This window comes from Ascaphus truei, chromosome 2 (assembly GCF_040206685.1).
Source record: "Ascaphus truei isolate aAscTru1 chromosome 2, aAscTru1.hap1, whole genome shotgun sequence".
NCBI lineage: Eukaryota > Metazoa > Chordata > Amphibia > Anura > Ascaphidae > Ascaphus > Ascaphus truei.
Genome location: NC_134484.1, coordinates 378,630,461 through 378,657,363, shown reverse-complemented (window position 1 = coordinate 378,657,363; position 26,903 = coordinate 378,630,461). Strand labels below are relative to the sequence as shown.

The 26,903-nt window shown below is 48.6% G+C and overlaps 1 protein-coding gene across 1 annotated transcript in view; it reads right to left on the bottom strand.

Moving 5' to 3' along the window:
• Positions 1–26,387, bottom strand: part of TRA2A (transformer 2 alpha homolog) — a 35,887-nt gene extending 9,500 nt beyond the window's left edge. The window contains 5 exon segments of the mRNA XM_075587126.1: positions 4,870–5,058; positions 17,020–17,091; positions 17,093–17,186; positions 17,852–17,985; positions 26,087–26,387. Coding sequence (XP_075443241.1) covers positions 4,870–5,058; positions 17,020–17,091; positions 17,093–17,186; positions 17,852–17,985; positions 26,087–26,122 — 525 coding nt within the window. The 5' untranslated portion in view covers positions 26,123–26,387.
• Between the last annotated feature and the right edge of the window lie 516 nt (positions 26,388–26,903).

The following is a 26,903-nucleotide window of genomic DNA, read 5'->3' as shown; positions in this document are numbered from 1 at the left end:
TAAATGGCTCTTTAACAAATATAACCAAGATTTGGCTATTTTTCTTTTGGAAATGAAGTACAAAATACTTTGAGATCTCTGAACAAATGTGTCCAATAAAGTGCCAACTCTACTCTTATATATCCCATTCTCCTTTGCAGAGTAAATGAAGATAACAGTTGGGGGAGAGGGTGGATTTGCTGTTGCCGACTTGAAGACACACATCACACAAAAGTACAGGGTGCCCACGCTAAAAGGCACAGTGTATATACTTGCAAGAGTTCCGTGCCTCTTTTAGGCCTCGTTCAGGGTGTCTGCTTCGCGACGTGCGCGCGAACGTTCGAAACAAATAATTTAAAGTAAATATCAGTTGTCAGGGTAGATGCTACCCAGTCGCCGAAGTACGGAGTTGACGCTTGCTAGTTTGCATAAACAACTCAAGTTGTTTTTTCAAGCTGCAGCAGCGTCACTGGTACTTCGGCAGCCAATAAAATAATTCGGGAAAGTGTAGTAAGAAGAGCAATACCCATCCCTAACCTCAGGTCTGTAGACCCGCCTCCTGAACACTTGAAAAGGTCTGCTGGGGATGATGTGCAATTTCTCAAACATCCAGGGAGAGCATGTAGAGAAAAGAGAACAAAATACACAAATATAAGTGCAAACGTTTCTAAAATCAAATGGATTGATAGACTGTGTCTTGGCTCATATAGTTGCTCTACTCACAGGACGTTGGAGTTTAAAAGGCAGCTGGCAAATAAGGGTTGCCACCCATGCAGATAGCTGTAATCAGGACCCCCCTTCGAATACTCCATCAGCAGTAATTACATATAAAATGAGAGAGAAAGCTACATAGTGCGATCAAATTGATAAACTATGTAAAATATGGGTAAAAAATGCGCACTTACAATGTGCCAATTAAAAATAAGCGTGTATCACACAAAGGTGAATTGGAGGTTTCCCGAACTGCTCACCGCCTCCCTTAGGTGTTTGGCTGGCTTCCACTGCTCTGTGTCCCGAATCGGAGCTCCCCTCTTTGCGCCCGTCCGGATATGTGACGTCACGGCTGCAGGGTTGGTTTGCTACAAGTCGCCTTCAAGTCCAAAATTGGTCCACTCAACGCGTTTCGCCCAGCTAGCACGAACTGTTGTCGGCTTCGTCAGAGTATGTGTAATTGTATACAGGTAGCTCTTAAATACCCAATGACCATGCTAAATTAGCTGATCTTTCAATTAAACAATCTAATCATCTGTTATTATGCTGGGAATAGAAGTGGATATAGAAATAGTGCATCTATCATGACTCCTAAATGTTGGTCATATATTACTACAATAAACATATATATACAACCCGTCTCGTTGTTTTGTAATCCATTTGTAATCCATTTCCATTGGGAACAATGAGTCTCCTATGAATTTATTAAATGTATTGTATGTTAGACATATGTCCCTTCATGTATTGCATATATTGTTTATTGTAGTAATATATGACCAACATTTTAGAGTCATGATAGATGCACTATTTCTATATCCACTTCTATTCCCAGCATAATAAGAGCTGATTAGATTGTTTAATTGAAAGATCAGCTAATTTAGCATGGTCATTGGGTATATAAGAGCTACCTGTATACAATTACACATACTCCTGACGAAGCCGACAACAGTTCTTGCTAGCTGGGCGAAACGCGTTGAGTGGACCAATTTTGGACTTGGAGGCGACCCGTAGCAAACCAACCCTGCAGCCGTGACGTCACATATCCGGACGGGCGCAAAGAGGGGAGCTCCGATTCGGGACACAGAGCAGTGGAAGCCAGCCAAACACCTAAGGGAGGCGGTGAGCAGTTCGGGAAACCTCCAATTCACCTTTGTGTGATACACGCTTATTTTTAATTGGCACATTGTAAGTGCGCATTTTTTACCCATATTTTACATAAAGTTTATCAATTTGATCGCACTATGTAGCTTTCTCTCTCATTTTATATGTAATTACCACTGACGGAGTATTCGAAGGGGGGTCCTGATTACAGCTATCTGCATGGGTGGCAACCCTTATTTGCCAGCTGCCTTTTAAACTCCTGTGAGTAGAGCAACTGTATGAGCCAAGACACAGTCTATCAATCCATTTGATTTTAGAAACGTCTGCACTTATATTTGTGTATTTTGTTCTCTTTTCTCTACATGCTCCCCCTGGATGTTTGAGAAATTGCTTAACCTTGGAACCCGTTAAACAGGTCCCACCAGAGGGTTTGAGCTGGGTGTTTAGATAATCTATTCATTTTCATCACCTTTCACTTTAAATTATTATTTTCCACTTTTTCTTTCATTTAGAGCTGTTTGCGCCTTGTATCACTTTTCTCACAATATAGGGGATGATGAGCACACATCGCCCAGCAGACTGACGCGCGCACACCTGCGCCCTCCACCCACCTGTCTCTGCCACCCTAAACGAGGCCTTACTGTGGACGCCCTGGACATGTCTGTACATGTTTTTTGTTGTCTGTGTTTTTTTTTTTTTTTATCTCCGCCCCTGCTCAAGTATTTTTAAAGCAAGTAGTCATAAATATTAAGAAGAACATTACTTGGGTGAAAAGGCATTAATCACCAGATATAAACCCTTAAAACAGGTCACTGCCACGAACGCACACACACTGTATTGCCCCATTAAGCACCTTTGCTGCAGAAGTTCTACCCTCTTTGGTCTATGCTATTACCAGGCCCAAAACATGTATGCCTGTAAACGGTCCGTCGCTGGTAACAAGGGAGGAAGCATTGGGCTGCTTGACACCAGGATCAAAATGATGCAGCACCAAAGGAGTGCAATATTGAAATTAGTTCCTCAGGTCCTGAGGATACTGAAATAGTATATAGAATTAACCATTGGAAGGTGGGGAACAGGGAATGGAAGCTAGTGACAGGAGAGATGGGCGAATGTGAAAATCAGTTTGCCAGAAATTACTAAAAGGAAAAACAAAGAAAAGTGAGTTTCTGAAAGGATATGCTCTCACACTGTAGGGCAGCATATCTAAAACTAAAAAGAATTCTGTTGGAAAAGGTTTCCTAGCTACTATATACTCTAGCTAAGTAGTGAATGGCATCCCTACATATATAATATATAATAATAATAAAATTAAAATAAAAAAAAACACTTAGTGGTGGTATTGCTGATTTTAAACAAAACAACATAGGACATGACTAAATGACAAGGTGTGTGTGTATATATATATATATATATATATATATATATATATATATATATATATATATATATATATATATATATATATGATGTATAGACGTGTGTATATGTGATGTGTAATTATATATAATGGTTAGAATTTTCTAACGCGATAAGCTTATATTGCGATGTTATTCTTTGGGGGAGAGAGGGAGAGAAACAGCAAAGAGAGGCAGCACTCAGAGGTAAGTGTACAAAGAATTGTATTGTAACAGACACAAACATCCGACGTTTCGATCCCACAGAGGGATCTTCCTGGGGTGTGCATCTGAGAAGATCCCTCTGTGGGATCGAAATGTTGGATGTGTGTGTTACAATACAATTCTTTGTACACTTGCCTCTGAGTGCTGCCTCTCTTTGCTGTTCTGCTGCCCTTCTGGAGGGCAACGTACTCTTTATATTATTTATGTGACTAGCACCAGGCTTATTTGAATTACAACGTTGGAGTGCTTGCTGTATGTATGTATGTATGTATGTATGTATGTATGTATGTATGTATGGTGAAAACATGGATGTTATCCAATAGCGCTTAAATCTAAACAGTGATCCTATAAGTGAGTATTATAAAATAACTTAATACTCAGCAGGATCGAAGAGGGAGGCTCTACACACGAACAGCTGTCAGTTCCGAGCTATCGCGAGAGTTTCCCACTCGGGGAACTAACCCGGAAGCGTGGGAGAGGGGGGACGCGACCGCTCCGTGTATCGAGCTGAGAGACGGCTCAGGGACCTCCATTGTGGGCGCAGATCTTATGATCCAATCGCTATTGCTATTCGGAAACCATGCGAGTATTTCTTACCATTTTTACTGCATATACATTTTATGGGTGCAGTCTACACTGTCTGTTCTTTTTTGAATTTATGCAAGCGGTGAAGATACCCTAAGACATATGCGGAGGCAGTTTCTATATGGGAGACCATTGCAGCATAAAGATACCTTTACACACACTTTAACACAGATTAATCTGAGAGAATAAGATCCACTGGATGAATGAAGTTTGGATGCTTCAATCTTAGTTTCAGACATATTGCACTATGTTGTATATGTTTTTTATTTTTCATGGTCTTTGCGCTCCCTGATTCTCTTGGACTTCTATGTATGTATACACACACAAAAGTATAACATCAATTTAATGTAAGGTCTTATCTGTACAGTTATTTAAAGATTTAGGGTTGTAAAAGCCCAGAGTAAAATGTATATCTCTATATATAGAGATATAGGATAAGCACCCCTTAGCAAAACTATTTGGGGAGGTAGGCAAGAGTAAACCACATCTATATACTTTGGAATTAAAAGGGATCAGTTGCAAACAGATTGATCTTGGAGATGACTAATCAAGATTCCCACCCCATTAACTTTATAAATGTATCCTCTTCTGAGATCACCTCCTAGCTTCTGGAAATAATATGGTGCTCAGGAGACATCCCAAGGACAGTTTTGACATTTAAGTAACGCAGCAGAAAAATTACCCTGTGCAACCACTCCGGTACCCAATAAAACCTGAACGTACTATTTTGGATTAACATTGAGCGCCCCCATTTATTATGCAAGCCTCCACCATAAGTTAGTTAGCTGTCAGCAACACCAAGTCTTACTGCACACTGGTTAAGACACTGACAGACCATTATTGAGTGTAAATAAACATTAAACTGGATTACCTCTCTAGAATCATCTATGCGTTCAAAGTAGACGAAAGCAAAGCCCCTCGAGCGTCCAGTCCGCTGATCATAAACTACATTGACACCAGCAAGGGGACCGTAGCGAGAAAACACTTCTCGTATGTCTCTTTCAGTTGTGTACAGACTCAAGCCGAAGACTCCGACGCACATGTTGGGATCTGGATTTGCCTGGAACAGAAAGACAAAAAGAAGGTATAAAAACTTTTGCTGAAGTCAGGGGTGCGCAATAATTTTTTTTAAAGGGGGCGGTGGGAGAGGACGACAGCAGCAGGAGAAGAGGACGGAGATACGCCAGAGTGGGGCAGGGCGGCGAGATCGAAGCATGATGGCCGGGCAGGAGCACGCCCCAACCGTCCGACCCTGAAGTCTTCACTGACTTTCGGTGTTTGCCGTTGCTACGGCACTCTCCTCCCCGGTCGCCCTCCGCCGCCCAACTCCTCTACCACCCTGGCGATCCTCAGTCTTCCGTCGCCCTCCTCTATCACTGCAGCCAGGTAGGCATTGTTGAAGGGAAAGAAAGAAAGACATAAAGACAGGGGAAAAAAAAAAGAGAATGAGGAGGGGAGGGAGAGAAAGAAAGAAAATGAGGAGTAGGGAGAGATGAATGAGGAGGGGGGAGAGAGAATGAGGAAGGAGGAAAGGGGATGAGGAGAGGGGGATAGAAAGAGGATGAGATGGAGGGGGGAGAGGATGAGGAAGGAGACAGGATGAGGAGGGGGGAGGGGGGGCAGAGGAGGGGGAAGAGGAGAAGTAAGGGAGAGAGGAGGTCTATTTTGATCTGGTTTTGCAAAGCCGGCCAATCAGTTGAACAGCAATTCTACTTGATTAGAAACAAGTAGAACAAAGAAAAAACAGCCAAACAAATGTAAAATTAAACCAAACCAACAAGTGCACTGTAAAGAAAATCAAGTGCACTAAAAATGAAGGGTTAGTAAAAAGTAATCCAAAGTGGGGGAAACCGAGCAGAGCACCCCACCTGACTACCACTGGGAGGCAAACTCTGAAACTGTCCCAGTGGACTCGGCGTACGTATACTCTGCCCGGATACGGGAGTGCACCAGCACCCGGAACATGGCCACAATGTTTGTTGGGACCTCCCTCTCCAGACACTGCTTCCTGGTCTTATAAATGACTAGTTTAGCCAATGCCAGGAGCAGGTTGATGAGGAGATCCCTAGGCTTATTGTCCCGGGACACTGGGCACCCAAAAATAAAAAGGCGAGGGGAAAGGTGCAGCTAGAACTGCAGGAGAAGGCACCTCAAGGTGGATAAGAGGGGCTGCAGTGTGGCGCAGCTAAAATAAATATGGTACACGAACTCCCGCTCGCCACAGAAGGGGCAGGTGGCGGGGGAGTCCGTGAAGTGGGCCAAGTACTCTCCAGTTGTCAGGATTCCACTCCTGGCTTTGGCTGGAGACCATCCATCCGGAGCTTTGCAGGTTCCAGACAATCTATTCCCTGCTTCTGCAATCACCTGCCTCCTGCTGCCTCCTGTGCAGCTCTGGCCTGATCTGCCTCCTGTGCTATTTAGTTACTGCCCCGCCCTCAGGAAGTTGCTGGACATAGACTTTGCAATCCATGTTGCAAGTAACTGTGCTTGTCACAGACTATGTTTGGCCTGCTAGGCCTCCTGGTGCCTTGTATCCTGCTACTAGTCCCCTGCTGCCCAAGGGTTTCTTGCATAGTAGCCTCGGCGCGGCTTCCTGGTTCCTGACAGACTTCGCCGCGCGGAAGCGGCTACGCTGGTTTCCCCAGTTTTTCCTGTGGCGTGTCTGCACCTCTGGTTCCTGCTTCCTCCAAGTGGAGTTTGCTCCTGTCCGGAAGTCCCTGTACCGAAGCTTCTGGTTCCTGTGACTCCTGGCCTTTTCCTGTGTGTGCTGCAGCACCTTCGCTGAAGCTTCTCAGCTGCAGTGGCTTCTCTCAAGGTTCTAGCCTCCTAGGCTGGAATACCTTCACCCAAGATTTCCTGTTGATGACCTCGGCTGGTTTCCTCGACCACCGCTCCTGTGCCGCCTGCCTTGACCCCTACCTGGATAACATTAACCCTGCTTTCTCCAATCCTGACCTGGCTATGTCTGACCATGGAATCCGCACTCCGGACCTGACTCCGTGGCCAAAGGACGGTGCTTATACATCCCCACCTCAGCCCCGCGGTCCGGTACCAGTTTGTGGCAAGCACGTACGTTACACCCGTGCACAGTGCACCGTGGAGGACTCTCCAACTCAAATCTCCAGTATGGCGGGGAACCAACTCTGAATAAAGTTTCCTCCACTGGGGCCTCTCGCCCTCGTTTGCAGTCAGTACTTGTCTCCAGATGGTATCGGGGTGGGCGACAAGGGCAAGGTAGTGCACGGTATGGAACGAGAGAGTACAGCCCTTTCCTCGGCATGCCGCAGAAACATGCCGGGGACATGTCCCCCAACCTGTTGAGGTTTGGGACGAGAGGAGCCTGAGGGGGTTGCCGTGGCTTTGGTCCCACGCAAAGATCCTGGATCAGACGAGGGATGCGGGTAGTAGGCAGACCAATACGGTGCGCGAGCACCTCTGCTATTACCCAGTCCCGTCGCTCGTAGTCCAGGAGATCCGACTGTGGTCACCCGCGCCAGGATTAGTTGGTGGCAGATATAGGGTGAATCGAACATCGGAGCACTCACTGCTGGATTTAATAGCAGGGCCTCGGCGAGGAAACCAACCCCCACCACCGCCTGTCCTTTCCTGGTCGCAGAGACCGGGCTCCAGGCCCTTAGTAAGTCCCGGTAGTATACCGGCAAGACCGAGAAGTCTCTACCTAACCCCTCTGGCATGATGATAACAGTTGCCAGTCATACCCCATATTGCGCAGCTGGCGAAAGAAACTGGTCACCAGCTGGCACCACTGCGGAGACAGATCTGCGAATAGGTATCTCTGCAGGTATTGGAGGCGGAAAGTGTGTATCTGGGAGCGGACACACACCACTCCCTGTCCACCTTCTCCCAGAGGGAGGTACGCAAAACCCGCAAAGACCCAAAGCTTCCCCATACAGAGAAAGTCCAGCAACTTCATCTGGATCTTGCTGACAAATTATGGGATTGGACCCATGGCTATCAGCCGGTGCCACAGCTGACAGGCCACCAGCTGGTTGATCACCAGAGTCCTTCCCCTGAGGGAAAGCATTTTCGACAGATACGCCCATGACCCCAGACGAGCGATGACTTTCAAGATCTATTAAGTTTTCTGGGGCTGGGTTCTCTGCAGCAGACAGGTAGACTCCCAGATACGAGAGTATCGCTCCCCCACGAGACATTACGAAACGTGGGGGGCAAGAAGTTTACATTTAAGAGACCAGCCAAAAGGCCGGAGCACTTGGACCAGTTGATCCGAGGTGAAGAGGCCACGGTGTAGACCTCTTGGCACGCTTGTACCCGCTCCAGATCAACTAGGTCCTGGGCCACAAGGAGCACGTCATCAGCATAGGCTGACAGGACTACCCGCATGTCGGGCTCCTGCAGCACCAGCCCTGTGAGCCTCCTCCTCAATAGGCAGAAGAAGGGCTTGATGGCCAGCGCGTACAGTTGCCCGAACAGGAGGCATCCTTGACGTACTCCCCAATCAAATGCCAAAAGGTGCCGTCAGGGACCAATTAATCTTCACCAGGCACTCTGCAGAGGTGTACAGCGTCTGGAGATGGCACAAGGCCAAACGCCTTCAGGGTCTGTATGAGATATCGGTGATCCCCCTATCAAACGCCTTCTCATGATCTAGGGACAGGAAGGGGAGTGACAGTCCAGTCCTCTGCGCGTGGTGCAGCAGGTCCCAGACCAGAATTTTTTTTATTATGAATGCTCCGGCCCGGGATAGTATAGGACTGGTTGGGGTGAATTCACCTCTGCCAGCACGGACTTGAGCCTCAGCGAGAGCGCTTTGGCTACGATCTTATAGTCCGTGCTGAGCAGCGAGACCGGTCGCCAGTTAGAGATCTGGCGGAGATACCCCTTCTTAGGCAGCAGAGACAGTACTGCCCGCCGACACGAAAGGGGCATCTCACCAGTCTCCAGGGCTTCGGCCAGGACCTCGATGAAATCGGGATCCAGCATCTCCCAGAAAAACTGGAAGAACTCCACAGTCAACCAGTCTAGCCCCAGCGCTTTTACGCAGGACATGAGACAGAGGACTTCAGAGAGCTCGGCCAGAGTCAATGGTAACTCAAGCCGCTCCCTTCCACCCTTGCTGACTGTGGGAAGCCCCTCCCATAAGACCCTGCATGGGTTCGGCTGGATGGAGAAGTGAGAAAAGGTCTACGTAGAACCTCCGGGCTCTGTCCCAGATGCTCTCCGGGTCCAGAGGGAAACCGTCCTCTGCCAGCAAGCAGGTGACATGTTTACGGTTTCCCCTCTTTCTTCAGTGCGTAGAAGAGGCGCGACCCATCTCCCGAAGGAACTGGACGCGGGATTGCACGTACGCCCCCTCGAGCTCTCCGATCTTCCAAGTCTCGGAGAGCGCATTTCCTCTCCACGTACGCACTCTGCAGGAATTGGTCTCCTGACACAGACAGCCGCTCCTCAAGATCGAGCACCTCCCCCTTAAGGGCCTCGATCTCAGAATTGCACTGTCTGCTAGCACCTTTGACGTGCTCCTGACAAACGAGGCACAGACTAACCTTGCCACGTCCCACCACTGCTCTAACGTGGCAAAGTCCACCCTGCAGCCTCTCCAGGCCGTCCAAAAGTCCCGGACCGACGTCGCGAACCCCTTGTCCTCCAACAACATATTGCTGAAGTGCCACTAGGCGGCCGAGGGCACTGCTGGTAGCAGCGCCACCATCACGGACGCACAATTGTGGTCTGAGAACGGCACAGGCCTAATGGCATTGGACTGGGCTCGCAACAGGCTGTGGTTGGATATATACAGCCTGTCGATCCGGGACCAGGACATCCGTTCACCCTTACACTCCAACGTGGGTGAACTCAGTGGATGCCCCCGGATGTTCTCTTCAGACGTCTACCAAGGAGTTGCGGGCGATTATCTCCCCCGCAGGGTCGACGCAGAGTATGGGTGTGGCTCTGCACCATTCCGGTCAAGAGCCTCGAGGGTGCAGTTGAAATCACCCCCGAGCACCATGTACTCGTCTATGTCGACTGTCTCCAGGTATTCAGACAGTCTGACAAAGAACTGCATTCGAGGGTCCGGTGACAGGTGCATGTACGTTGAAGAAATTGAACACGCAGTCCTCGTTCTGGACCCTGAGATGCAACAGACGGCCTGGAACAACAGCTTTGGCAAGCAGTAGCTCTGGCTGAAAGGACAGAGAACAGTGTCACCACCCCACTAGATGACGAAGTGAGGTGGCTGAAGACCGTGCCACGCCACTCCAGATGGCAGCTGGCTTCGGCCTCTGGAGTGGTATGGGTTTCCTGCAGGAAACCCACAGAATACCCTACCTCCTGTAAAAAGGAGAGTACCTGGAACCTGCAAAACCCGTCCCTACAGTAGAGTACCGATGCTCAAAGCCATTGGTAGTCAGGAGTTTTTCTTGTGCTTCCCACAGGCGCTCAGGGTGTTGAATCCTGAGTAGCCATGTGGGGCTCGGAACAAGTTGTAAAATTCCGGGGGCAAACATGGTCAAGGGTCCCGGAGTTTTTGGCCCTCGAGAGGTGGAAGGATACCTCACTCATTCAGGGTCAAAAACTGCATCTTCATGCTTCTCTGCCCGTAGAGGGTACTTTCCAGGAACTCAGCTAGTTCATGGGCAGGGATAACGGGGGTCAAGAAGTCCACCGACTCCGCTGTGCAAAAGGACTCCTCACTGAGAACCAACTCCCCAGGTTCCTCTTGGCTGATCTCAGAACTCCCGCCCTTCCCTGCGGGAGTTAATTTCTTCAGCCTTAGGATGGCCCCCGCCTTTGGTGTTTTTACAGGGTGAGGGAGGGGGGCGGATCTATCGTACCCTCTTCTTTTGACTCTGGGGTAGAATGTTCAGGGGCAGCTGGTGGTGGTTGGAGGCAGTGGCCCCCCGAGTGACCTTGGGGGTCACAGAGGCACACAGTGCCTTCACCGCTTCCTCCACCGCCACCTGGGCAGATGAGATATCGCAGGGGCCTGCAGTAATCGTGAAAGGGTACTCCTCGGCGAGCACCCAATGGGGAGGGTCCAGCACAGCAGATGCCTCCTGCAGAGAGCCCAACGGAGACTCACCACAGAGAGGGCCCACAGCAGACGCCACCCCGATGTAATTTTAAGTACTCGCTACAACACCCCCACTCATATCTGCCTCCTCTGCTCCATTCCCCACACCCTCAACAACCCCCAACAAAAACTTAATCCCACTCAGTCATCCATGGGGGTCAGTCCAAGTTCTTCCCCCTCCTCCGGTGACATGAGCTGGGGCATTGCCCCAGGTGTGCCACCCAAAAGGTGGCACAGCCGGAGGGGGATCCTGGCTGACCCCCCGAAGACAGCTGCATCAGGTGTGGTAGATCCACCGAAACACAAGTCCCCGGGGACTACCTTCCAATTGAGAGGGGTATTGGAAGGCACCCTAATGTCTATGTCATGGGGCAGTGCCTCATGCTGTTGAGCACTCTGGCCTCCCATCCCTGAAACATTGGGTACCTCCCTTTCCCCTCTCACTTCCTCCAGATCCCATGAGCCTACAGCCTCACCCCCTTTGGGATCTGAAGTGGGGTCCAACCCACACTGGCCAGACCACCCTGTGTAACTGATATATTCCGCTTAGGAGTCTTTAGAGGGTGAACATAGTAAGGTTCACCCTCCTCGTCCTTAGCCACCCTCTTGTTGGTTTTAAACTTCTTCCTGGGAAAGGATACCCCAGGAGAGGGTGCTGCTGCCTCCCCAGCAGGAGTTTCCTCCCGCCCTCCGTACAGTGCTTAATTTAGGGGTAGGGTGTGCTCGGGGGGAGACAGCAACATCTGAGGGTGGCTGTACCAGGGTGGCCTTTTACCTCTCCCTTTGTTCTTTAGGGAGAGGTCTATAAGTCGCTGATGAGCAGGGGCAGCGACCTCTCCTGCCCTAGGGGGGAGCTGAGACCTCGAGGGCCCCACTGTGGTGGGCACAGCGGTACCGGTTGTTTTGGCAAAGGGAGGAGCGGGTGCAGGAGCAGGGGTAGATCTTTTGTTCCCTATAGGGCAGCTGCTGCGAGCGTGCCCCAGCTCCTTACACAAATAGCACCTAACCTCCGTGCCATAGTACACTGTGTACATGATGCCCTCGTAGGGCACCCCAAAGGACCCCTCCAAAGACTGTGCTCCCTGGCAGCAGCAGTTGCACCTGCCGCCTGAAGGAGAGCACGTGCCTCAGCGCCCTATCCCTGCAGCCCAATGGTATTTTTGTAATGGGAGACTTTATGGCTCCCAGGGCTTGCAGGTGGGGGCGCATGAGGCAGTCTGGGAGGAAGAGGGGCACATTAGAAAGAATGATCCTAGTGCCCAACCCTTCCAAGGGTTCAATGGGGATGTAGGTCCCCCCTACTGCAATGCCCCTCTGCACCAGGGTGTGGGTGGCAGCCAGCATACGGAGGAAGAAAACACCCTTCCCGTACATCTTGGTGGCTGCCACCACTGCAGAGGGACCCACTAAATCTGCCACAGGCCTCAATGCCCTGGCTAGGTGATATTGGGCACCTCACCCTATGCTTCCTGCTTAGACATGGTGTGGCCCCATCGTTGCTGCTGGGGTTAATGCCTGCAGCTGCCACCTGCGCCCATGATGTAACTGGGGCTGCCGGGGTTAAGCTACCAGCAGGAGCTGGGGGAGGTGCAACCAGGGCACAGGATGTACCAGGCTGAGGCCATGGTTAGTGCTCCTAAGGACCTTAGGTCTTGGGGTCCGGTGCCCGGGTGCAGCCCCCATTGACCTACTATCTTTCCTCCCTTAGGCATGATATTAGAAAGCCTATGGGGAGGAGGTAGTGCCCAGGGAGAGAGGTGCAGAGAGGAGCTGTCCCTTTAAGAACAAATTAAACTACTTCTCTGCTGAGAGGGGGGGGAAAAAAAATCAGATTTTAAAAATCGCTGCAGTTTTTCGATTTCCTCCCTCCCAAGGAGCTGCACCTCTATTACTTTCTTTAAAAGCACAGAGCTCCCAAATCAAAATGAAATGCAAATCAACTTAAAAAGTGAATAAGAAAACCAAACAACCAGTGGTGGGGGGGGGGGGGGGGGGGGAGGGTAGAGGGTGATGCAGCTGTTACCAGCCCAGCCAAAGAATAGCTGTGCTGGGTTGAATCACTGCAGCCTCTGGGTGAAAACAAAAACGGTTTTTAATACCAAAATAAACCCCAAACTCCCTACAAAACAGTGTATTCCCCTACAGTTCCCACACCAAAATATATCAAATGTAATCAATTTAGAAACAATAAACCCGATTTGAAGCCAAATGTTTGGGGTCTCTGTTCACACGCTTCCTGAGTGGGGATGGGGGGGGGGGAAGAGAAAGGTTGGCTATTTTGCTTGTTTTGCAGATTGGCCGGCAGAACGAACGGCAATCTTGCCATTGGTAGGGCCTCATATGCTGTATAGCACTTTGCCCCCCGCTGCTGAAACCTGGGGTACCTCCCTTCCGCTTCTAGCTCCTTTGCATACTGTAAGGTGCTTATATTGGGGGTAGGATGTACTGTGGGGGGAGGGGAGGGGGAATAGAAGAACATAGGATGGCCCTTTTCTTTCCTTCCCAGAAGTCGCTGCCAGACCAGGGGCAATGACCTCTCCTATAGCCTCAAGGGGGAGCGGAGCACTCGAGGGCCCCGCTGTGGTGGGCTCGGCGAGACATGGTGTTTTGGCAGAGGGAGGAGTGGGTGGTAAGCCGAGGTAGATTTTATATTCCCCTTGGGCAGCTCCTGCGAGCGTGCCCCAGCTCTTTGCAGAGATAGCACCTAACCTCCTCCACGCCGTAGTACACCCCGTATATAATGCCCTTGTAGGGGACCCCACAGGACCCCCTCCGCAGACTGTGCTCCCTTTCAGCAGCAGTTGCACCAGCCGCCTAAATGGGAGCACAAGCCTCAGCACCCTATCTCTGCAGCCCAATGGTACTTTAGTTATGGGAGACTTGATGTCTCCCAGGGATTGCAGGAGTGGACACATGAGGCAGTCTGGGAGGAAGGGAGGCACATTTGAAAGTATTGATCTTGTGCCCAACCCCTCCAGGGGTTCAATGGGGATGTAGGTCCCCCCTACAGCAATGCCCCTCTGCACCAGGGTATGGGTGGCAGCCATCGCACGAGGAAGAAAACACGCTTCCCGTACATTTTGCTGGCTGCCACCGCTGCAGAGGGACCCACTACATCAGCCACCGCCCTCACATAAGCCTCAATGCCCTCGCTAGGTGATATAGGGCACCTCACCCAATGCTTCCTGCTTAGGCTAGGTGGGGCACCAGCGTTGTTGTTGCCCCAGCGTTGTTGTTGCTGGGGTTAATGCATGCAGCTGCCACCTGCACTCATGATGTAGCTGGGGCTGCATGGGGTAGGCTTGGTCCCCGCTGGCTGCTGCAGCGCCCGCAGGCCCACTGCACGGCGAGTTATTCAGGCAGACATGAAAATTGAGATTGGAATTAGCGACGGAGTGCTAGGCCATGCCCCCCGGCGGTTCAGCCAATGACTGTGAACCTGTCGGGTGACATCATGGCCGCGCCACTGTCACCCCCCCCCCCCCAGAGAGAGAGCGGGGGGAGAGAGAGAGAGAGCGGGGGGAGAGAGAGAGAGAGCGGGCGGGGGAGAGAGAGCGGGGGTGGGAGGGGAGAGAGCGGGGGTGAGAGAGCGGGCGGGGGTGGGGGGGGAGAGAGCGGGCGGGGGTGGGGGGGGAGAGCGCGGGCGGGGGTGGGGGGGGGAGAGCGCGGGCGGGGGGTGGGGGGGGAGAGCGCGGGCGGGGGTGGGGGGGGAGAGCGCGGGCGGGGGTGGGGGGGGAGAGCGCGGGCGGGGGTGGGGGGGAGAGCGCGGGCGGGGGTGGGGGGGAGAGCGCGGGCGGGGGTGGGGGGGGAGAGAGCGGGCGGGGGTGGGGGGGAGAGAGCGGGCGGGGGTGGGGGGGAGAGAGCGGGCGGGGGTGGGGGGGAGAGAGCGGGCGGGGGTGGGGGGGGAGAGAGCGGGCGGGGGGGGAGAGAGCGGGCGGGGGGGAGAGAGCGGGCGGGGGTGGGGGGAGAGCAGGCGGGGTGGGGGGAGAGCGGCGGGGGGGGGGAGAGAGCGGGCGGGGGTGGGGGGAGAGAGCGGGCGGGGGTGGAGAGAGCGGGCGGGGGCGGAGAGAGCGGGCGGGGGTGGAGAGAGCGGGCGGGGGTGGAGAGAGCGGGCGGGGGTGGGGGGAGAGAGCGGGCAGGGGGGAGAGAGCGGGCGGGGGGGAGAGCGCGGGCGGGGGGGAGAGCGCGGGCGGGGGGGGAGAGCGCGGGTGGGGGGGAGAGAGCGGGCGGGGGTGGGGGGGGGAGAGCGGGCGGGGGTGGGGGGGGAGAGCGGGCGGGGGTGGGGGGGGAGAGCGCGGGCGGGGGTGGGGGGGAGAGAGCGGGCGGGGGTGGAGAGAGCGGGCGGGGGTGGAGAGAGCGGGCGGGGGTGGAGAGAGCGGGCGGGGGTGGAGAGAGCGGGCGGGGGTGGAGAGAGCGGGCGGGGGTGGAGAGAGCGGGCGGGGGGGAGAGAGCGGGCGGGGGGGAGAGAGCGGGCGGGGGGGAGAGAGCGGGCGGGGGTGGGGGGGAGAGCAGGCGGGGGTGGGGGGGAGAGAGCGGGCGGGGGTGGGGGGGAGAGAGCGGGCGGGGGTGGGGGGGAGAGAGCGGGCGGGGGTGGGGGGGAGAGAGCGGGCGGGGGTGGAGAGAGCGGGCGGGGGTGGAGAGAGCGGGCGGGGGTGGAGAGAGCGGGCGGGGGGTGGAGAGAGCGGGCGGGGGTGGAGAGAGCGGGCGGGGGTGGAGAGAGCGGGCGGGGGTGGAGAGAGCGGGCGGGGGTGGAGAGAGCGGGCGGGGGTGGAGAGAGCGGGCGGGGGTGGGGGGGAGAGAGCGGGCGGGGGCGGGGGGGAGAGAGTGGGCGGGGGTGGGAGGGAGCGGGGGGGGGAGAGAGCGGGCGGGGGGGAGAGAGCGGGCGGGGGGGAGAGAGCGGGCGGGGGGGAGAGAGCGGGCGGGGGGGAGAGAGCGGGCGGGGGGGAGAGAGCGGGCGGGGGGGAGAGAGCGGGCGGGGGGGAGAGAGCGGGCGGGGGGGAGAGAGCGGGCGGGGGTGGGGGGGAGAGAGTGGGCGGGGGTGGGGGGGAGAGAGTGGGCGGGGGTGGGGGGGAGAGAGCGGGGGGGGGAGAGAGAGCGCGGCGAGCGAAGAGCGAAAATGTGGGATTTGGTTAAATAGTCTTAACCAAACGTTTGGGAGCTCTGTTCATGTGCGCTCAAAAGTGGGAGAAGGGGGGACAAAGATGGGATGAGGCGGAGGAGAGGGGAGAAAAAGGTGACTAGGGGGTGAGAAAAAGGGGGAGAAACGGGATGAGGAAAGGGGCAGAAAGAGAATGCATTCTGGAGTTAAAATTTAAAAAATTGCAGTCAGTATTATCTTATACTACTACACAGATTTAAAAAACAAAAAACAAACATAAAATGTCATGTTTTGCCATTTTAAACATTTCCAGATATGCAAGCATTTTTATTCACACATGTTGTACTCCGATTAATAAAGTGGGGTTTTTTCCCCATGTGATTTGGATTACATCAGGCAGGGGTGGGGGGCACCCTGACTGATATCACAAATGAAAATGGGGGTAAAACATAAAAAGTTTGCTCAGCCCTGGTCTAAGGCATGCTTCTGAAAGTTTCCCTGCACTGAAAGCAGAAAGCTTAGCCGTTTAACAAAGGAGAAATTGCTAAACTGTCAAGTTTTTTTTTCTTTAAACCAGCGTCTGCTCATTATTGTAGTTTAATAGCTACAAAATGCAACAAGCTAAAATTGAAAACAATAAAAAAAATTAAAAATCACAACTCACTAACAACAGTGCTTTGGTTTTTAAAACATAAATCCCGATTGACTATGCTAGGGTGAAGGGAGAAATGAAATAGACTTGTCATTAAGATTTTAAGAATAAGACTAAAAAGATGCAATGTGTTTCACAACAGTATCCCTTTAAGAATTAATAATGGGACTGTACGATGCCAAGTCTACATCTTGCATCTACTTATTATATAACCTACTCTGCTGCCATTGTGCCTCCTTCTGTTTGACATTGGGGAGCGACTACGGCTCCTCCGTCGCCGATACTCTGGGGGTATACGATCTGCTCTTCGACCGCCTCCGGCGAGAGTGGGATCGGGACCTGGAGTGTGAATACCGCCTATGGGAATGTCTTCTGGATCTTGATCTTTAAAAAAAAAACAAAAAGAATCAAGTTATACAAGAATACTTCCCCATTTTAGTCCTACAGTTTGCTTTATAACAGATATCCAAAAACAGGGCATGGGATGCTAGAAATGTGCTGTTCAAGGAAATACAAAGTAGTATACTTAAATAACATCAGTTTAAACTGAACTTTAAAAATGCAGTGTGGAACATACGCAAACTGCTGTTGCATGAAAAGTTACAATTGACAAGTTTCTAATGAAGAGCCAATGTCCAAATAACTTTCCTCTCCCAACATCTTCCATAAACTACATATTTTAGGTTAACATTGCCAAATTGTTTTTTTTTATTTTTTATCCCCCACTCTTACCCTAAGTAGAAGGAAAAATAAATGCATATTCCTGGCATCTTGCTGGAGGTTGTAAAGTATGCTTAGGCAAATGCTCCTTTGAGGTCCATTTATAACAACGTTTTCCCACTAATTTACTCCTTTTCTACTAAGCTGCCATCTAAAAGTGATGTTATACAAATTCCCAGGATTACAACAATCTTCTCTAGACAGTTGCTCAGAAACTTTACAGTTTTGTGTGCAAATATATAACAGATAGAGCTGTGGTAATTGTAAACGTGACAATACATGTCTCAGACCCAATTCCCGATGTACTCGGTACAATTGCCTGCACTTACCTGGATTTTGATCTTGACCGAGAACGCGATTCTGAATGTTTGGAAGCCCTCGATGCACTGCGTGATCCAGACCTGCTCTCAGATTTTACACGAGTAACACTTCCAGCGGGTGACTTTGAATGGGAGCGGGATTCCTAATAGAACACATTATATTAAAAATGGAACAGTTCAAGTAGATGCCTAGCTCTCAGTATTGAGAACACAGAAATTAGATTAAACCTGGAAAACAAGGTGTTGGTTATACTTTGCTTTTCACCCCCAGAACAAATTTATGTTCACTTAACCCATTAATGATATATTGTCCTCTAGTAGTACCCTATTTGAACCAGGTGACGAAAATTTCTATGAACAGATCATGCAAATTCATCTTTAACTTGATCATACAGACACTGGAACATAAACCATACATTTACTTAACCTAGGACCCATTCATTCTTCCAGATTCTTTTAATTCTACGTCACTCTTGCTTTATACTTTTCTTCATTCTTCATTTTTTTCATTTTTCAACTCCGTGTATTCTTCCCCAATTCAAATAATTCATTAAAGCCTTAAAAAAAATTCAAGTGCTTCTATCTGACCAATCTTCTGTTCAATTTTTTCCCCCATTCAATTGACATTTTCTGATCTTTACAACTTTTCATTAGCCTTCGTTTATCTTGATTTATCTTCCACATTCTTGGAAAAAACTCTTCCATTTCTTCACGAACATTAACCTTAATGGAAAAAGAACATTTAGTATATTTAAGCATATATGGACTAAAATACTCTGCGTGGGTTCTGAACTTTAGTTACAAAATAGGAACAGCCAGCAGGTAAAAAGTATAAAACATACAATATTAGAGCTTATTTGCTCCAAACGGATTTGGAATGGTCTCCCTACGATAAATAACATGACCACCCCTTACAGGACACCTGTCATAGTTTACAAGCTCCCTAAGCACAAACAAAACCTTTTTAAAATGGTAATTATTCCCTTACTTCCTCCACCCCTAACATATTTTAACACTATGTAAATTGTGCTTTTCAGGACAAATTTCAGACAATTTAAGATGTGATTTATACTGTAATCTAACAGTTAAGAAAATCACAACCCTTCAGAACTGCATGATCAATCCAATTTTGTTTTTTCACCCCCCCCCCCTAAACATTGAAACTAGTTACGCAAATTAATTTCTTCCTGCTGAAGCATCTTACCTTTTCACCACCAACAGTACTGTTGCAGGTTATCTCCCAGCATTCAGAGAACGCAGACATCAAATAACTATGTATGTTGAATACCCAGGCTTAGAATCAATCCCTGTGGCAATTGCCTTCCTGTTTTTAAAACTTGTCTTAAGTTAAAAACCACAAATAGCTTATGCTGGAAAAATGTGGTCAGTCTTCAGGAGGAAAAGCAAGATAAAGCTTCACCACCCCCTTTTTTTTTATAACTTTAATGATATATTGCTAAAGATGAGCGTTTCCTGGCATTTCACAAAATGCCAAATATCATATTCACAATATATTACCTAAACTTGAGCATCACGTGTTCTATATTTTCCTATGCCGTCACAGACCCGTCTGTTAACCAGAGTCTACATTTTCGAAGTATTACCCTCCCTAATCAGTCTGAAATCAATTGCTGGAAATTAAAAAATGAAATAAAAAAAACTTGGTTAACACATTGCACAACTATTTCCAGTGAAAATCTAAAGGCCTGGTTACTGGTGCAAGAATACGTTACGTACATCTGACCGCAATAATTAATCATTAGGAGCATCAAATTATGTTTAGTACTAAACAATAAATTTGCACATGACTAAGTAGACACTTAAGGCAGCATGAATAGAAAATGCGGTCCTTAGGTGACCCTGCAGGCTGGAATGCAGACATTTTGTGAGTGGAACTATTTCTGTCTAGCAGTAATCAGTTGGTGTCAAAATGTAAGCCAGGTTAATTTAGAGCAGAAGTACTTTATTTAAGAAAATACATTTTTTTATATGCTTGTGTCCTAGAGTAGGGAGGGACCTTGTACTTGCCAAAATTTCTGTTTGGGAACATTAGGGTTGCATATATACATATTCACACACTAGCAATCTTGCTTTGCTCAGCAGCTAATTTCACCAGACATTTCCAGGATCTATCTGAAAAAAACAAAACTAAAAATCTGCATTATTTGACAGATTAGTAGAAATTAGAGCAGTCCACACTTGATCACCTTTTAAAGTAAAATAAAAAATACAAAGACCTCTTCTTGCCCTTTCCATCGCCGTTTGTACTTGATGCCTATAGTTCTGGGGAGAAGTGTTTGAAATATTAGGGATCCGGGAGGTTAAAATGAAGCTTCTAAATGAAGCCCAGAGAGAAGTGTAATCTAAAGGTCACAATGGTAACCTCAGATGTTACAGATAAAAATAAATATCATAATTTAACATACAAAAAAAAAAAAAAAAAAAAAAAGGACATGCTCAGGAGGCAAGATACTTTTCAGTAGTTAAACGCATTGCCTTCTAGGGAGGATTGCGGATTTAAATTCATTTGCATTCTTCAAAAACATGGCCTTTTTACAGGCTCTAAATGTAGTTGAACACAAACATTTGTACAGGAAGTGAAATCATACCAACACCCAAAAAAAAAAAACAGTTTTCAGCTGCTTTTAGAGCAACACGAAAAAATATGTAAATCAGATCCCTTTGCTCCCAGTAAAGCCTACTGAGGCTGCCAAGCTTTTAATACATTTTGAAGTTTAAAAACCATCAAAAAAGTTATTTTTAGAATATTGCTAAAATTGGTTGATTCCAGTCTACCACCATTATCTGACCAACGTTAAACACTCTGAATGTTGGACCTTAGGCCTTAGTCCCGCTGCAGCCGGCGGCGCACGCGGCCGCGGGCCACCAGCTGCTTGCCTCCGTTCTGGAGGTAGCCACTGGCTCCTTCATGCGTGGCTGACTGCGTGCTGTGACGCGTCAGCCAGCCGGAGCTACAAGGAGCTTGTAGTTTCGGAGAGTGTTGCGTCACATGACACGCAAGGGAGCCAATCCGTGTTCCCCCTCTGCTCCGATCTCCCGCCCCCTGTTCCAATTTTCCCTCCTCTGCTCCGAGCCACGTTCCGATTCACCCCCCGTGTGTATTTGCCTGTGTGTGAGTGTGGAGGGGAGCAGGGAGGGAAGCTGTGTGTGTGTGTGTGTCTTGGGTTTTTTGTGGTTAACTTTTGGCCGGCTCGGGAGGAGGGAGCCGCAGCTCCCGCTCCCTAGACCGCAGGTAGCGGTCAATTGCCTGTCAGCGTGCCGCCTGTCTGCAGTGCGGGTGCGCTGACTGAGGGAGCGGGGCCTTAGCCTTACGGTCTAATTTACCTCCCATTTTAATCTCTTGGTCACATTGTAACTCACTACTAGCATTCTGAGAAATACTGATATAAATTGAGAGACCTTTAAAAGCTGAAGTCCCACAGAAATACAGGTTAAAGCAAAATTATTGGAGCGGAGCCACTTAATTTCAGCTCTGTGGGCCCCCTGCTTCCCACAATAGCTACCAAGCAATCTACCACGTTACACAGGCCAATAGGAAGTCACAATGGCATCCGTCATGGCATAACAGGAAATGTAAATGCCAGTTTGTCCAGTTTGTCCATCCCTCCAAGGGGATGCTACTGACAGCACTTTATGTACCTTGGGAACCACGTGGTCCCCAGAGCTGAAAAGAACTCTGTTCAGCTCTGGAAAACCCATGATTTCCACCTGTAACGCCCAAGGAAATGGCATCTTCAACAATGTAAACGCTCTAAGGGGGAAGGAGAAAAAAAAAAAAAAAAAAAAAAAAAAAAAAAGAAGGAGGGAGGACGACATTCACCCCATACAATGTTTTTCCAATGGGTCCTTTGTGATTCTTATTGTGCTACGGTTTTGTCTGTTTCAAAATTACTTTGCAAGTCAAGAAAAGCAGGAACTGAAAAGTACCAGGAAAAAGATCTGAACAGTACAAGATTTACTCTCCATGTAAACATTACGTTTTTAAAGAAGCAGTACCAGTTCTTTGTGTACCTTAACTAGGGAGTCCATCGACACCCACTTCCATCAGGTATTTGTGTAGGTGTGACAAGTTACAAATATGGGCGCAATGTTGCCGCAGGGTCAAATGGCAACACGACATCAAATGACACCGCCAATGCCGGAGAAAAGGTAAGGGGACATGCGAGCAGAGGGGTGGGGAGAGAGGAGAGCAGGCAGGGGGCGCAAAAATAAATAAATATACAAAAAAAAAAAAGTGTGTGTGTACCCCTGGCTTAGCAAACTATGCTTATGCAGCAGCCAGGATTTCTGGGTAATGACATGCAAGTGAGCACCCACAGCAAGTCACTCTTTACTTCTTAAATATTTTAGCATGGATCCCCCTATAAAGTGTATGCCTGCCGTATTAAAAATATATATATATATATATATATAATTTAACATTTTTAAAAAAACACAACAAAAAAAAGAAACCTGGGCTTTTTAGCACAGCCTGGGTTAAAAAAAAAAAAAAGTACATTGCCAGTAAACCTACTCAGACATCAATTTTAACCTTTTGAGTCTCATCGGTGTGAGGTTGCTGGCTATGCAACTTGAAGCTGGTAAGTGGGTATAAGCAGCCATTAAAAGAGTTAAAGTATGTTTAATTATAAACTACATAATTACCATGACTTAACTTTGGCCTTACAAGTAAATGTCTTCATAAAGAAATATGAAAGATGGCGGTGCATTGCCAAAAAAAAAAAAAAAACTCACCAAGGGTAGTTTGATTGCAACGGAAATTTTATCGCACATTAATAGGATATAAAAAAAAAATAAACACACAACGCGTTTTACGCCGGATGGCGCTTTGTCTTCATAAAGACAGCTGCTAGAAATGTGAAAAACATGCAATATAGATGGATAGGTGTGTGTTAGATACACACTCCATTGCAACTCAGGACAGCTTACAAATATAAAAAAATGTAAAACACTGATCTACAAAATAGTGGTTTCAGAATCTACTTCACCAAACACGACAGGCATGAACAAAGTTTATTACACACGTGGTTTAAGTGTAATTGTACAAAGTGGTATAAAGTTCTGTGATACTTCTGAGCCAATGACTGTACTCCATTTTACACCAACTCAATATGCTACATAAATACATGGATTGTAATGCTTAATAAATGCTGTTATGCATTCTGACAGAGCATGACATTTAAACAACTATATAAACCTACGCCAGCACCTTAAATCCACTCATCTTAAACTAAACACCTAATCATGCCAAATAAAACAGGCTTATTATGCAGCCATGTGTCCCCAACCAATGCCACCTCTGTATCCACATTAAAGCTGCAGTTCAAGCTGCCGGTAAAGAAAAAATATATATTTTTCCCATTCAATATATGCATCAATACAATCTGCACACTGACAAGTGATTAGCTAAACTGTAGATCGATCTGTTCTCCTGTAATCAAATCGCTTTGCTCAGGATTATTTAATTCGGCATTGTGGGCAATGTAGTCCTGGAATATGATTGACTGTGCAGTTACTAGATACAATTGGTTCACTGCTAGAGAGGGGGCGGGTCTCAGGAGTCAGAGCCTTTCAGAAGGGGAAGGGGCTGTCACTTTGGAAATGCCTGCATTAGAAACATTAAAAATGTCTTTAAAACATTTTTTTTTTAAATTTTTTAAATGCTATAAGTATTTTCTCATAGTACAGAACTGATTTATTATTATTAAAAAAAAAAAAAACATGTAGGATATTGCTTGACCTGCTGCTTTAAGTACTTCAGAGAGATTTACTCAAGGAAAACCAAGCTGGAGCGGAATTTACCAACTGTCGAAAAACACTACAGGCTTTAATTTCATATGTTATGTGCTTAAATACCAAGACTCATTTGTAACTAAGCTATAGACTTAACAACAATCTGTCCATTTGTATATTCCTGAACAAAAGCAGACACTAATACAGCAGGGCCCCGGGCATATGGCGGGCTCCGTTCTAAGGGCCCGCCGTATAGTGAAAATCGCCAGAAAGCGGAACCGGCATTTCCCCCCTTGTGCGCATGCGCAACCCGGCATTTCCCCCCTTGTGCGCATGCGCAACCCGGCATTTCCCCCCTTGTGCGAGCGGGACCTACATTCTGCGCGCGCAAGCTACGTTCTGCGCATGCGCGCCGGCGGCAAAGCATCGGAGGAGACATGGCGGCCCCCTTCTCGGTGCCGTCGTATCAGCGGATCGCGAAAAAGCGGGGCCCTGCTGTACATAAATCTGTAACAAAATGTCGGGAGTCCGGGGGTCGGTCCCCAGAGCTAACAATAGCACTGTCCAGCTGTGACGTTTTACCCTAGATATAATAAAAAACAAGTTAGCAAGAGTGCCGCTTTATACGAGTTCATAAGATTGAATAATTCTGGATAGAGGCTCTTCCTCACAGGGAGTTACTGCCTCTGTATACAAAAAAAACGCGTTAAGTAGAGTGGCGCAGGAGGGCGAATCCCGATATACAGGTAGTGATGTCACTATAGGGATTGTAAAGATGTGCATGATATAGATATATCTATACCATCTTAGTCAGCAGTAAAAGACCTTGGAAATCTGTCATTTTTCCCTTTCACATGTCAGCTCTGGGTGCTCTCGTCATGTGTGGCCCTAACCCCAGCAAATCTAACACTTTACTTAGTAATACCCTGTGAGTTAGTTTTTGTATGACGGCACAACTGTATCTGTCCAGAAGAGGCAGCAGGATCCAGAAAATAAATGTCAAGCCAGCCACTGCTGCAGCTCCATCAGATACATTTATTTTGAGTCTGAGCTCACAATGACTCAGTCCTAGCAGGGGCACCACACTTTTCCAAGCTACCTCTGTATAGAAGGGCATGTGCTCTAAAAAGATAGACATCTATACTAGTTTTCCAGCCACAGACTACCATGTCAAAAATATATACACACGTATCAGACACCATTGCGCTTACTGATACCAGAACAAAAAGTGATAACATCAGTTCCCATAGGATTCACTGGCAACAATAACGCGGAACAACAACACATAGGGGGCGATAGCAGAATATATGGTGTCAGTACAGGGAAAGTGAGGGGTGACATCTTATACCAATGGGCAAGATAAAACTATAAACTTGCACTGATAATATGGCATTGTACCCTCTGCTGATTAACTGATCGGCTTAAACATTCACTATTGCACCTTGTTGTGCTTGGCGTTAATACTTTTAAAACGTGCAGTGAGCTGACTGTGCGTTGCATTTTTTCCAAATATAGAATTCATATAAGAGCTATATACATACTATAAATATGCACATATACTGCATTACGTATATTGTGCCCCAACTGTAATACAGCCAGGGCAGTGATCTAGATATATCTATATACACACGCACAGCAAGCTCAGGACCCAAACACAAGACATTTGTCATACTGGGATTCTGATCTAATGTATATAACAAAAGACAAGAAGCCCCAGTAGTACAGCCAATATGAAATGTATCATATTGGATGTAGCACTGGGGATATGGAGATATATATATATATACACACACACTTCAGTATTAGGTGATGCCTTAATACTGAAGTACTCAGATATTCGGCACTTTCGCAACTGGGGACACACACACACACACACACACACACACACACACACACACACACACACACACACACACACACACACACACACACACACACACACACACACACACACACACACACACACACACACACACACACACACACACACACACCTTTCCATGGGAAGCAAGTCTCATGTACGTGTGTGTATATAAATAAAACACTCAGGGATATATATTTGTGGGATTGAGGACCTGTTGGCAGCATTTATAGGGACATTTTATTTGTAGAGATTAATATATACACATTAGTGATAGCACTAAACGAATTGTGTTCGACATATGCGGTTGTTTGTTTTGCGATATATTTATCGGGTGTATAAGGATATATATCTGAGAAGCCCCAACTCCTCTGTGTGGCAGACAGGAGCCATCTTGTGCCAGACACACACGCCATCACCTCATACCCACCGACCATCACCTCACAACAAACACCGCTGCCACCCGTAAAAGGACGTTTAATCCGGATTCGCACTACTTTCCGGACCTATTCTTTTGTTATTACTGGGACAGGGCTGCGCCAGTCACCGCCCCGGGGACTGCCCAACGTTAACATATACACATGAAATACGTGCTGCTGTACAGGAGGGTCCTTGCTCGGTATACTCACTCTGCCCTCGAAGTGCTTCTCATCCACGTCACTCATGGCGGCTGCTCTAACAAAGCGGACACTCGTGAAAAGGACAGACCGGCTGCTGCGGCTCCCGCGCGTATCCCAGTCGCTCTGCGCTTGTTCCTCTCCGTCTTTCCTTCCTCACCCCCTCCCCTCTACCCGCACCTGTGTCCTTTTCCTACCGGACGGTGCCGCTGTGCTTTCACCGCCAGCACCTACGCAAAATGGCGACGGCGTCTCCTTCCTGCGGTTGTTGAGGAGGCGTCTGGCGCACGTGACGTCACAATAGCAGTCCCTAGGAGACGGGTTTGTTTCTTGGGGGGGGGGGCGCGCTTGGTCCCGACGTAAAAGCCCGTGCACGTGAGCTCGCGCACGCCAAGCCGTTTTACAGGAGGCGAATCGACCAAAGAGCACCGGCTGGTGGCGGTCACGTGGGTTGGGATGTCAGAGCAGCAGAGCCTTTGTTTTCTTCTGTTGCCCTCAGCAACAGGCTCTTTATTATTAACCCCTCCAGCGCTGGAAGGGCCAGCAACAGCATGGTGTCGTTGTCCAAATCCAACAGAAGGGGACATTCATTAACATGTTGAATTTCCGAGGGGCCTCTGGCATGGGAAAGTGTCAATCACGTGTTTCCTCTGCTCTTTGTGCCTCGGAGAATCAGTTGTGGGGAGGAGGGACTCTGGCTGTATCAGCACTTGCTAAATTGCAGTGGTACAGGGCAAGTAACCAGAGGAAATGAAGCCTAATTCTAAAACCTATTTAAAAATACAATATAAGTGTCACACTGGGGCCAATTTTTTATCAATTATCTAGA